The sequence below is a fragment of the Cotesia typhae genome, unplaced genomic scaffold (assembly GCF_013202065.1).
Source record: "Cotesia typhae breed Kobodo isofemale line unplaced genomic scaffold, CoteBio_Ctyphae contig_4, whole genome shotgun sequence".
NCBI classification, from domain to species: Eukaryota; Metazoa; Arthropoda; class Insecta; order Hymenoptera; family Braconidae; genus Cotesia; species Cotesia typhae.
Genome location: NW_027423748.1, coordinates 4738447 through 4752798, shown reverse-complemented (window position 1 = coordinate 4752798; position 14352 = coordinate 4738447). Strand labels below are relative to the sequence as shown.

The 14352-nt window shown below is 30.7% G+C and overlaps 1 protein-coding gene across 2 annotated transcripts in view; it reads left to right on the top strand.

Moving 5' to 3' along the window:
* LOC141527457 (retinal homeobox protein Rx1) overlaps nucleotides 1-13777 on the top strand; it is a 42824-nt gene extending 29047 nt beyond the window's left edge. The window contains exons 3-5 of one of the 2 annotated variants that reach the window (XM_074242956.1): nucleotides 11420-11517; nucleotides 12383-12561; nucleotides 12642-13777. In XM_074242956.1, coding sequence (XP_074099057.1) covers nucleotides 11420-11517; nucleotides 12383-12561; nucleotides 12642-12805 — 441 coding nt within the window. In that variant the 3' untranslated portion in view covers nucleotides 12806-13777. Of the gene's footprint in view, nucleotides 1-11419; nucleotides 11518-12382; nucleotides 12562-12621 lie in introns of both variants that reach the window. The other variant, XM_074242957.1, reaches the window with a different exon arrangement.
* Nucleotides 13778-14352: the final 575 nt, after the last annotated feature.

Genomic DNA, 14352 nt, shown 5'->3' with positions numbered 1-14352 from the left:
GAAATGGATTAAACGATAGCAGGAGTTAAAATTGATAATTACTGCAAATCAATGCCACTCTGACTTCGCTTCAGACTACCTTCTTTTACTATTAGAACGAACAACGTAACAACGTACAGTAGCGTGGTACAACGCATTAACACAGCCGTTTAGGAGGGCGACTAGCAGTGTATTTCCATGTCTATGATACCACTAAACAAACTGACGTAATTAAATTTAAACTTTTTTTTAAATTCACAAATTAACTTGTAAACTTAAATTTATCGTCAATTATACGGCATTAAATTTGTTGGTAATTTCATAGATCAACGATTAACGATTCGTTACCTTCGAGCCAAGCTGAAATAATTAATCATCTTTCGTGATTCATGGTGCCATAAGATATGCCGTAATAAAATCAAATTAAAAAAATAGTGTAATAATTTTGCAAAAACATGATTTTTGGTTGTTTAAAAATAGTTAGCTAAATTAACAACTAATCTGGTTATAACCCGCATTAATAATCTTTAAGAGAAGACGATAACTGGAAAATATATATAGTTTAGTATAGAAGCACACGAGCGTACACAGGGTTTAACTTTTGCAGTGTCGTCTAACGAGTATTATAATCACTGTCGCGTAACTCAATATTGCCCCCTCGATGTGCTAAACTTGGTGGAATATAGTGTTAATAGGTGTGGAATGGTGCAGGACAACACTCCCCCGCACCTATTAATTGCGCTTCACCCTAAATGCAAATTGTTCGAAATTGAGCGAGGGCTCCCCGAATATTTGGAAACTCCATTACCAGGGCAGTGTTCGCTCGTCCTTTCGTCGAGTTACTCAAACCACCTAGTAGGTACTTTCCAGACTACCAACATCCTGTGGACGTTAAGACTAAATTAACGTTTTAGGTATAACATTAACATCATGTTTCCTTTCATTATCCACTATTACTCTACATACCCACATCCCCTATTTATAATTACAATTATTTTAATTAAATCTTTTATAAACCTTACTTGTTTTAAATAAACATTCAAACGATACTTGACTTTTCCTAGTCTGGTTGATCTACCAGCAACCAGCCACCAGCCGCCAGCAGCTAGCAGCTAGCAGGTGATTGAAAAATAAGCAAACAAGTGGCTCGTAAATTGAAAGTAAGCTCATTTCAGTTGGCAACCTATCAAACATAAGAAAAAGAAGGAGAAGAAGTGGAACCAAAAGAAAATATACGAGTACCGGAAGATTAGCTGTCCATCCAAGTGAAGAACTGTGGCTCAATTAAGTACTTCGTTCAGCGCTTGGCTAAAAAGGGTTGCCCACTATTCAAACTCCTTATCCTCCACCCTCCTACACTCTACACTCTACACTCTTTCTCTCTTGCAGTCTCGATGCTGTTATGTAGACCCTCGAGCATCAATCATGTCGGCAACCCTTTACCAAGGGCGGTTTTACTCTCCATTCAAACAGAGTGTTGTGCTCAAACACAAAAACACTTCATTTGGCAGATTAGCTGTTAAACACTGTAGGGCATTCGTACACGTGTCGTAAAAGAGCCTCTATCTAATTTTCAACTGTTGCTATTTTCTTACGTTTTCACACTCTTCATTGTTTTCAGACAGTTTTGTTTTTAATTAAATGTTAAAGAGGTTCCGAAAATCTAAAAGTCCACGACTCAATGCTTGTTTAATTCTCAATAAAAAATATATTTTGCTACTGATTTATTTAAAGAAAGAAAAGTCGATTATTATTTACGTAAGTTCATTTTGAATATTTCAAGATTGTTTTTCTTACTCTAGAAACTGAGCATCAGCTAGATTTACAATGCATGCGCACAAAGAAAAAAATTTATCGGTGTATTGTAGATGTAAGAAAGACTGATGATATTTATATAACAATAAAAATAGATAAGTAAAATAAAATTTTACAATCATAAAGCACTCTCTAACGCTTCGCATTATAAGTTACATAAAATTAAAAACTTGAAAGTTGAAATTCTGAATTCAGTAGATAGAAAACTCTTAATGCCTTCGGCGTTACTAATCCTCTAAGATTATTATATTAAAGCAGAAGTATACATAAGTAAGAAGCAATTTCAAGGGTGACAACGCAGGCTAATATAAAACTGTTTGCAGGTATACGGCATACAGTTGATAATAAAGATGTTATATAACACACAAGGGTATCAACGACCCGAAAAACCTCGAACTTTGAAACGGATATATTTTCACAAAGTGACATTCATTCAGGAACTCTAGGGACGAGCGGTCCTTGTAAAAGATCCTTGCCTTTGTAAGAGATCCTTCTCAAGATCGCATCGGCCTAGAAATGCAATTTGCTTGCATCAACGTTTACAACCCTGTATAATGTATGATATATATATATATATATATATATATATATATATATATATATATATATATATATATATATGTATTACTCTCAGTTAAAAGTGCCAGGTTCGTCTTGCATTGCGATCAGCGGCAAGAAATTTGATCTTAAACGAGGATGCTAAAGAGACGCGCAAGAGGAGTGAACAAAAAATAGAAAAAGATGGAAAAAAATAAACCAAGTCCAGGGTCGAATGGAATTGAATACGTTTGTACCTGGGACACCGACAATAGACCTCGTAATTTGATTACAAGAACCGCCAGCTAATTGTTAATTGCCGTCCTAGATTATATGAACGTACGCCGACAAAGCTCACTCAAGGAACATTTACTCTGTACACCATCAAAAATATTAAATCGAAAATATATTATATACATATGCTCTCTTTCATATGCACAGTCAATAATAAATTGTCACAGTGATTCTCATTTTCCATTGCGTGGTAAACTTTTTTTTTTTTTTTTTTTTTTTTTTTTTTTATGGAAAACGAATTTAATCAATTTTGCACAAAGTATAATGTGAAGTGTTAAAGAGTGCTCTACTCTAAGATCAAAAAATTTCTTTGCTTCTTCTCTTTAATTATTTCCATTGTTATACTCTTTTTAGCTTACATAATCAAAATAATTTTGATTATCTTCTATGCTCTAGATAGCAACTTCATGCAAAGCAGAAAACTATTTTTTTCAGTGTAGCAATAGGATATATTTTTATAAAAAATTGAATGCCTATTGAGACGTTGATTTGGATTTTCTAATTTTTTTTTATAGTTCTTTCTTAATATTGGTTCATTATTCTGATATTGGTTGTAACATTATAACTAGCAGGACAATAATTAGTAATATAAGAAGTTATAGAAAGCCAGAACTAGACGTTGGGTCGTTGTCAAGTGCAGAGAGTACCTTGCGGATGGCAAACATCGAATTATAAGATATCCTACGGTCACAACTATTAATTTGGTTCCCAGGCCGCCGGGAAATCGACGGGAGAGCAAGTAAAGAGGAATGAGACAGCCTCCGGGTCTAACAGATTACTGTCTACAGCTTACCAGTATACTACTGGTGTATCCTCTCTATTTCTTTCTCGCTTTATATGTATATATACATTTGTGCTGTATGTTATACTGCCAAGTTAATAATCATCAAAAGTCACAGTGTTTGCCGAGGGCGGGCGCCCTTTGTGCCCGCACGCGTGCTCCTGACGCTAATATGACTCCGTTGGGATTTATTACGAGTTATTATAGCGACATTACATCCTCGAATTTCACGCTGACAGAATACACAATATACATACATCGTCTAGTTTTTGCCTCTTTGTCATCCTGCTAAATTAAATAAATCAATGTACCGTAGACAAATATATGAGTTATGAATTTTGAATTTACCACAACTAAAATTTAATAGACAAACCATTTCAATTATCACTACCATATGTATTTTTCATTATTACAAGTATTTCTACATCTATTTATAAATGAATTATTCCACAACCGGCATTATATACTACCAAAAAACTATAATTTAAAAGATATGACCTAGGACAACTGTTAAGTGGGCACCCTCTATTTCCATTACTGGGGCACACATTGTCTTCACGTTCAACAAAGGGTGCATTGAGATTTGAGTCTTTATAGAGAATGCACGAGCGCGGTGTCAAAATACGCAGGCCATACGGCTAATTTAGTGAGATTAACCGCGAAAGCCACCGAGATCTCTCATTTCAATTATTTTATTTTTTCTCTTCTCTTTGACTAATTAATTAAATAAAAAAAAAAAATTATGATCATATAAATCGTAAATAATTGTGCAATGTGTCAATGCGTCTGTCTGTAAATAAGAATATTGAGGATAGTGAAAAAAAAAAAAAAAAAAGAACAAAAGATACCCGTTCGTAAACATTTGGGTGAGATTATCCACCCTTGTATCAAACTAAAGGCACACTTGAGAGTTTTATTATTATTTTTCAGCACTATACATTTTATTCTCATTGTAAAAGCGCAAAAACGTATCCTTTTTGAAATGTTATTTGTAGTACATTAGTATTGTATCGCAGACGTTATGCAGGACTGGGTTATAAGGCAGGGCGTTGGAGTGTTTAAGGGTGATTACACACAACGACTGGGGTAGCTTTATATTGCAATAGTTTTGTACCAGTGATTCTCAATTGTTCGTTGCATTAATGTTAATCATCTACATTATCTCGAGGTTGTACGGCCAAACTAATATCTACATTATAGATGTTAAGTAAAATTTTGTATAGGATGTTAGGTACAATATGATCTATTGGCAATATTATAGCCGTTAAGCTTTCAAGATGACAGTACGTACAATGAAAATTCGTCAAACAATCTAAATGGGAAACATTATGCGGGAAGATAAAATCTACCCTCTATCAATTTGAATTATTGCTTACAGAATAGATAAATGCATCAAAATTTGAGATTTATTTGTGGATAATACCCCGTAACATACGTCAGGATTATTACTGTTACTTTTACTATGCATGATGATAATAATTTCAAAAGTTAGTAATAAGAATTTTTAAATTGACGTGAAAATTTCTAACAAAATTAGCGTGTAAAATTTAGATGGATAGAAACTTCTTTAAAATTATAGAATAAATTTATATTAGCTTTTCTACTTAAGGTAATACTGTAAATTTATTGAAACAGTCAAATATAAAATTCAAAGTTTTATTTGATTTATGTAGAAAAGTTCATTTTGTGTAGTTGGGTTCAGAAAAGAGAGACCGAGAAAATGTAAACTTTTGAATGCAAAATACTCGCTATACGAAAAAAAATTTTCTGTTTGCCCAACAATAGATGAAAAATTACAATTTTCTTTAATTCGAAATAAAAAAATGACTATTAATTATTTACTATTCAATTAAATAAAAAAATGCAATAATTATTATTATTGTTCAACTGATATTCAATATTAGATGCTTGATTATTGGATGATATGAATAAAATTAAATGTATTTTGTGACAATGTAAAAATAAATGAGAACAACTGGAGAAGATTGAATTTAGTTGACAGTTTGACATGGGGTGTATAAAAAGAGTGGTGAATAATAGACTCCAACCCTCTCCAAACAACTCTCTCTTCAAGGCGCATACCATTCATTCTTTTGTTCTCTCTCTCTAATTGATGCATTTACGGAATCTCACTTTAGGCTTATTTTAGCATTTACCACTAGTCCAATATCGATAGCTTTTTAATGGATTCATAATGATTAATTTTTCCTTTAAATAAGAATCACACGATCAAGACTTAATCATCCAAAGATACAAGTATTCTTCAATTTATTCTCATTTTATTCTCATATTTATTAACAATGAAGAAAATCTGTTAATACATCGCGGTCAGGACAATAAGCTTGTCTCTACATGCAATTGTTACGAATACCTTTTACCGTCGTTAATCCAAATACGATGAGGCCACGCGAGCTATAAACATAATGTGATCGGTGTCCTGGAAACAACGTGAGAAAAGAAAGCTTAGGGATCGAACCAAAAGGAACAAAATAAAAGTAAACTGATTTTTCGCGCGATATCAAACACCGTATAACTCTTGAAGTGAATGCATCAAGGACTTTATATCGTACTTCAAAGCATCTTCAATGACTTGATGGATCTTGTACAATAAAAGTATACCATCTCAAAAAAAAATATCTTAAAAATAATCCGGGGCTAACAAAATGTTCAAAATAACTGACAGATTTGAAAATATTTCTTCGATTTTGAATCTTTGTTTATACTTGAGGTATTCTGATGTGTCTGGTAATTCACTTATTCGAATTTTTATTACTTGGTTTTAATCAATTATAATTTACGTTTAAATTTATACGTTTAACTTAATATAGATCATTTAAAAAAAGTAACATATAAATGTTTGATCAAGAGTGTCTTTATTTTGCAGCTGCACGGTAAAGAAAGCCATATTTTACAGCTAAATGTATCGATTATCGACAAATTAGGAAATGAGGAAGAAAACATAACGAGGAAAGGGAAGGCCTAATCAGTGGGTATCTGAATAAATAATTTGGACTTACAATAAATATTATTCTAGCCGACATAGTTGTAATCGAACTTCAATATTAGATAGAAACATTGTCTTAGTTTTGGTCTAAGAATTTTTTATTAATAAAAAATAAAAACTGTTTAAAAACTTGCTTTGCCCTACCCCTTAGCCCAAAGCGGATAAGCACTACAAATAGATGAATCTAACGATAAAACTAATTTTAATAATAAAATTGTGTATTTAGCTAATATAAAAAAAAGATTTTTAGGCATTGCAATCATTCAAATAATGATCTTATTTTGATTTCATTAATTTTAAGCAAAATAAGCATTTTTCTATTGAAATTGATAACAAGTTTTCAATCAAGAATGTATTTCCGTTTTTTTCTTATATTTACGTATTACTTGATAATATTGTATGACAAGATAAATATAGAATTGGATCAGAGCAGCGCAAGTAGGTACCCACTTTGCTCTACCCGCTTTACCTCAGTACACGTTTTTTTGCTAAACAATTGTAAAATCAAAATTACAAAGGGAACCAAATGGTACCAAAGGTTAAATGATACCAAAATAATATGGTTTCATCAATATTATCATAAGTGTAATAGTATTCGAATCATCTGATGACATATCCCATTCGTAATTTTAACAAATTTAGCAATTTCTTTATTTTGTATTTTGTTACTTTCTGTAAAAACTTGAACATCCAGTCAGAACTTTCAAATACTCAGGAGTGTTCTCATGATCACTACAAATGCATACTTTGACATTCGCACTCAATGTCACAATAAAACAGCACCTACCCGCTTCAGGCTACCTTCCTCTAAATCAAAAAAATCTAGTCTTGTTCACAAAACAATCTTATTTGTAAAAATATCGATGTATTTAGCTCTTCTATATAACTTTCAGTTTCATGATACATATATTTAATCCACTTCGAAGTAAAACAAATTAAAAAAAAAAAAATTAAAGCTTAATATTGAAATTAGTTTGGCTGAGAATATCATTGAGAGAAAAAAAGTTGTACTTAGGGAAGTACGTATTTAAACTGATTTACCCCATAAAGAGGTTAAGCTGCATTAGTCCGGTTCTTTATATTTCCGCGAGAAGATGAAAACGACAACCTCCGCTGGCTGCTTGATTTAACTCTCGTTTTCTTAAAGATTCTATCTATATTTTGAATGCTCGCGTGGCTATCAGCCCCTTGTCAACAAGGAGAGAATATTAAAGTAAACTATACCTGTGTATATAAATATAAATAAATATATAATCTAAAAGAAAGACGACAGTCACTTCTCATTCTATCCATCGCGATCTTCCGACGCCCGCCGCCGTCATACCGTATACCGTCGAGAAGATAAGAGGATAAAGTAAAATTTACTTATTTTCTCATCATTTCAGCGTGGCATCTTGTCCGTAGTCTTTTCTCATTTGCTGAACGCTGAAAGAAAATTGCCTCTCGTCATAAATAGAATATCATCCTGATGAGCTCGGGAATGTCGTCTCCAGGAACTCCTCCTTCTTTATTTTTTTTTTTTTATAATCTCATTTTTGTTCTTCTCTATCATTATTTTTTTTTTATTTCTCTTTCAAACTCTTGCTCTCATGATAAACAAGGTATGCATCCAATTTGCTCCAAGTTGTTATCTAAAAATATTATTTCATTTTCATCATATATACCATCAAAAATTATTTAGTTTTTATTGTTTTAAATTATAAAAATACACGAGAATAGATATAAACTATTTAAAAATAAGGTTGGAAAATCCAAAAGTATACAGCTTAATGCTTATTGAATTTTTTTGGAAAAAAAGTTATCGTGCTTTTAAGTTACACACTTTTTTATATTGCTTAACAACTCGTGACATAATTTTTTAATTTTTTAATGCAATCATATACAGCCAATTTTTATATACAACCATATCAGATCATACATAATCATATCAGGGTATATAAGAAAATAAAAAAAATATATGATGATAATTTTTCAATTTTTTATCTTTTCAAGAAATGTGTTCGTCATTTAAAATGTCATAATAAGCAAAAATTGGTGTAATAGTCGATTAAAATAAAAACCAATTATAGATAAGCTCTTTAAGAGAATAAAAAGATGATTTCCATTTGAGAAGTTTAACAGCTCAAATTCAAGTCTGTTGTATGGAGAAAACTTTCCGATCATACGCCCTCCGTCGGAGATTCATAATATTAGTTTTGATTGAAAAATTATGTAAGGGTATAATATCAAAAATTATACTTTATATTATGGACTTATTAGGCTATATTTAGACGCATAAAATTTGTCGGTTCATTTTGATATTGTTTTTTTTGTTTTCTATTCAACTCAATCAAGTTTTAAAAATTATAGAATTCATCTCAATTGAATTATCTCTATACAACAGTATGCAAACTATTTTGATTCTGTAAACAAACAAAAGTGTAACAATTTTTCGATCGTAGAGCATTCTCTAGCGCTTTACATTATATCGCGTGGAATAAAAAAAAAAATTGAAATTAAAATTACACAAAGAATTTGAAGTCATCAATTTGAAATATAAATTTTAGAGACGTTGACTTTTGGGAAATGCGACAACATTTCAGCCTGTTAAGAAACGCGCATCTCGAGTTTGACGCCGCGCGACAGCCTGCCAGGAGCAGCCATGTTACAATAAAGAAATCAACATGGCCGACCTAGAACCCCTCCCGTTAAACGTCCAAGACCCTCTTTTGATCTCTCGCTCACTTTCGATTTCACCCTCGAGCTCGTTACCCTCCTGATCTCGAAGGAAGGGTGGACCGACGTGATCCCCTAGCCTTTCTTACAAGCTAGTTTAGGGGTGGACCAGCCCGCTCCGCCCAGACGTTTTGCCCCAAGCTTTATACTTTTCTCGCCCATCGGCTCTCTTTATCAGTGTTCTCCACACTCTACAGAAAGAAATATAGAACTCTTCACTTATATTACATATATACCATCTTATATTATTTCTCGCGGCCCCTAACTCTCTCGTTATCCTACCGGTTTTCTCACTTATTCTTTAAATAATAAAATATTCATATCATTTTTCATTATACTTTGTCAAGAGTCCTTCTGAAAATTTAAATTACTGTATAAACCTTATAACTAACTCTTAATAGCACATTTTTGCTGGCAATTACTCAGCAAATTTCATTCTCGTTATATGAACATCAAAAGCAGTAGCCGGTTTTAAACTATTAATTAAGGGATAGAAAAGAGATGTCGAGGTTTATTAATGACTTTAAAGTATAACTCTCAAACATTTATCAACATACATTATCTTATTTCAAAGTGCTACCGTATCTAATTCATGTTGTATAATATATGGCCTGTTATCTACCGATCTACCGGTTCTTTTTTATATGTCAATTTTATCAATTCGACATCGAAAAATAATTTTGAAATTATAAGCTGGTAACATAATGCGCTGAAAATTTATATAATAATAAAGAATAACTATACAGCCAATACAATTTTATTACCGCAATAATATCAAGATTTCATTAGCTGTTCGATACACGTACGCTCAAATGAACAATGAATTTCATAACAAACTGTGCTTAATTAGTTAATTATTAATTATTATAATTTCAGCGAATTATCAATTGATTTTATTTGTATAAACCACCCGGCACAATAAAAAAAGTTTATGTTATATCTCTAGCATTATTGCGTACACTGAATAAAAAGTTTTCTGCTCCGCACGATACGATATTGCTATTAGAGAGGAGTAAGGTTAAGAAAACTGTATACTAATGGTAGCAATAGTAACGGTTGCTATCCAGACTGTTACTCGTAGTTATTCACAGAAAAAAAAAATTTACTTGAATCAAGTAAATAATTTTGAAGTATTTCATCTTCTTGGTTTGAGTTAAAAAATTCTTAAACTAAGAAATTTCACTTGGTTTAAGTACATTTTATTTGATTTAAGAATTTTTTGTCTTGATTTAAGACAATGAGCTTCTTCAAAATTATTTTCTTGGTTCAAGAATTTTACTCTTGATTCAAGTTAATTTTTTAACTTCCCGCTATAAAAATCAATGATTTTCAAAAAATCGGGAAGTTATTTTTTCAGTGTACGGATTGTACCCGTAACAATATACTCATTGCAATGCAGTAGATGGTGCCGAGCAGAAAACTTTTTTTTTTGTATATTAGTTAATAATAATTTATATAAATCAAGCCATCATACTTACCTCTTGAAATTGTAAACGTTCTTAGTTTAGAGACTTTCAAAATTAAATTATTTGATTTTTTATTAAGTAATGAATAGTTAAAAATTAGTATGCTGGAAAATACTATAATAATATGATGTATTTTCTTGTTTTTAAATGCAATCTGTTTTATATATTTTATTAATAGTTCAAAATTTATTGTACTTATTTGAACACTATCTATGTACATCAAATTTACCATTCGGATCAACACCTTGGCATTAAAACTAAATAAATGAATAATAGTGAATATCTGCATTGTCTCTATGATTCATCTTTTTAGATTAATTACACAGAAAAAAAAATTTATTTGAATCATGTAAATAATTTTGAAGAAGTTCATTTTCTTGATTTGAGTAGAAAAATTCTCAAACTAAGAGATTTTTCTTGGTTTAAGTAAATTTTACTTGATTCAAGAATTTTTCGTCTTGATTCAAGATAATTAAACTTTTCAAAATTATTTTCTTGGTTCAAGATTTTTTAATTTGATTCAAATCAATTTTTTTTTCTGTGTAGACTTAACGTGCATGCGCAAGCGCGCGTCCAAATGTTATTTATATATATTTTCATGTTTATGATATATTTGACCGATCACATTACGAATAAATTAGCTTCACATATATTTAATCTCAATTTTATATTGGGATGTTGAGGAAGTTTACAATACTGTTATTAGTTTGAGACTTAATGATTATCTTCTAAATACGTTATTTAATTATTAGTAGAAAAAGCTAAAGTACAATTTTCAAATAGAAAAACAAAACAAAATCATTATTAAAAAAAAAAATTTTTTTTTAGGTATGGTTTCAAAATAGAAGAGCTAAATGGCGGAGGCAAGAAAAAATGGAAGCTGCAAGGCTTGGTATAACGGATTATCACCATCCATCTGGCATGAGGTAATGATTCAATTTTTAAGAGATAATTTAGACGATAAACATTCAGAAGATTCCATTAAATTAACTTATATCTACTTGGATTAAATTTATTTTACCATTTATCTTTAATAGATCTACGTACATCAAAGTTGATCTATGTAGACCCAATAATCACATAAACCTACTTAAATTGAGTTGAAGTTATACGTAGCACAAATTGGATTTATGTCAAACAAATTTGGCCTACAAACTGATTTACGTATATTAGAAAGTTAATTAGATCTTCATAGATTGAAAAAATTTTTCAAAATACGATTCTTAAAAACTCAAAGTAATTTAATGGCTTACATTGAAGTAGTCTTAAATTATTTTTTTATGAATTAGGGCATAAATTTTTATGTAACCTCTTGAACTGAAAATCTACGATCTTTTTCTATTCCATTGAAAACGAATCTCAGAAAATTTTCAAATTTTTTTCACTCGAAAAGTAATAAATTTTCCATAGAAATGGCTTTTTATTTCGGATAGCCACAATTTTTTCAAAAATGGACTTATCGGGAGATTTCGCTGTTTAAAAGAAATTTTTTTTAAATATACTCTCTAGAGAAAAAAACATTTTATTATCTATTACTATAATTGATGGAATAATTATTGACTTTTTTGAGAAAAATTGTGGATTTTTCAAAATTAGCTATTTTTGTTTTTTGTTTTCTAAAAAACAAATCCTCGATTTATAATGAGAATAATAATCTGACTTTTTTTTTTATCGATTGAATAAAACAATTATAAATTCTATCGAAAAATATAAAAAAAGCTCCCATTGATAATTTCTAATGATAAAATAAAAAATTCTTTAATATCAATAACTTGAAATTTATTTTTTCAGAAATGTTGGAGGTTCAGCGTTAGGCTTACCTGGAGATCCATGGCTGACACCTCCAGGACTACTGACAACACTTCCTGGATTTCTAGCAGCACCACACACGGGTTACCCCAGTTATTTAACGTCTCCAAGGCGGCTACCATCTCCTCCAAATGTTTCAGCAATTGGAAATGGTATTCCAGGTAAAGATTGAACAAATGAGCACCATTTACAAATGAAGCTCGATAATTTAGTAATTTTAGTTCGTTTCTATTGTCCCTAGGTACGTTAAACGGGGGAATCCCCGGAATAAACACAGTTGGGCATACACAAGCATCGCCAAGTCCACCAGGTCACGATCCAAGAACATCTAGCATCCAAGCTCTGAGGATGAGGGCTAAAGAACATGTCGAGAGTATCACCAAGAGCTTACAAATGGCAGGATGAAATTACACTCCTGCTGACTACAAAATACAAGACCATGTACCTCCACAAAAAGCTAAATAATGTCTTTAGATGATATGTTATGTTATTTTATAATAATCAAGGCATATTGATATGAAAGTGTCAAAATATAGTTATCTGCCGTCGTCGCTCTGGACAAAGAATCTTTAATCTTAATCTCGAATTGAGAGTTGCAAAAACGTGCAATAAAATAAATAGCGACAAATGACTTTTTATAATTTGCGTCAATCCGATAAAGACACAAGTGAGATTGCAAAAGACATTAAGTGATTTATAAAAAAAAAAATGTTTAATCGATCAAGTACACGCCACAAACTGTTTTAAATTCAATAATTATTAATTAGATATAACTGATATTAATAATATAGATTTATGAAATAATAAATTAATTTGTATGTAGAGAGTGTGTGAGGTTAAAGTGAAAATAATCGCACCGGTTAAATTAATTTTTTAGTTTAAATTAATATAATCCCGGTCTGAGCGAATAACTCTAGAAAAATTTTGGTCTAGATATAAATAATGATAAATCCAAGCAGAATAATTGAAAAATAATGGTGAATATTAATTGATAATATAAATAATAAAACATTATGCAGTATTAATAAGTTGTAAGACCGCAAAGTGTGAAAATAATTGTGTTGCTAATGAGTATGTGATGAGTATGAAAATAGAAATTTAGTGCGTATGTGATCTGATAATTGTAAATTAAAATTGTTTTGCTTGTAATTTGCTCTCACTTAAAAGTGGTTGAGCACCGTTTTAGCATACATAACTTGGTGATGACGCACAATGAATAGCCGAATATATTATTATTATTATATATTCTGACAATTGTTGGCGAAGAGTCATAAACACATTTTTTTTTTTTTTTGTGAAATTCATTAAATCAACGTTTCTTCTGTTTTTCCCAAAAAAAAAAAAAATTCTATCTGTATATAATTTATCGAGATGAAATAAAATTTGATGTACATATTTAATTATATATGTTTTAATTTATACAACCCGTCTCTAATCGTTTATTTTTAAAATTTAAATGTATGCGCATTATTCATTTAAATAAGGGCAAAAGTGTATAAAATTGATAAAATAGATGGAGATATCTGTTAAAATTAATGAAAAATAAATGAAAATGAGAAAAAAAATCAATTGGATGAATATATACTTATTAAACTCGAAGAAAATCGAATATCCATAGAATAGACAGAGGCAGCGTATGTTTGTTAACGAATTAGCATTTCAAAGGGTGACTTTAATTAAGTTTCAATTAATTTCGCTCGGCGTACCTCGGACATTTAATTATTCAACTTTCTTTTAGCTTAATTGCAGTCACGAAAATCGTTGAATTGAAGAAAGAATATTAGTTTGCCCAGCCAGTCAATAATTATAATCTAAAGGCAACATTCAATCTATTACGTGAAAGTAAATTTAATAAAAAGTGTTAGTTGCGTGTAAGCAACTAAAAAATTCCAATCGAAAATTTACGGTTGAAGGAAATAACTTACAGTTAATGCAGTGACATTCATATTGAC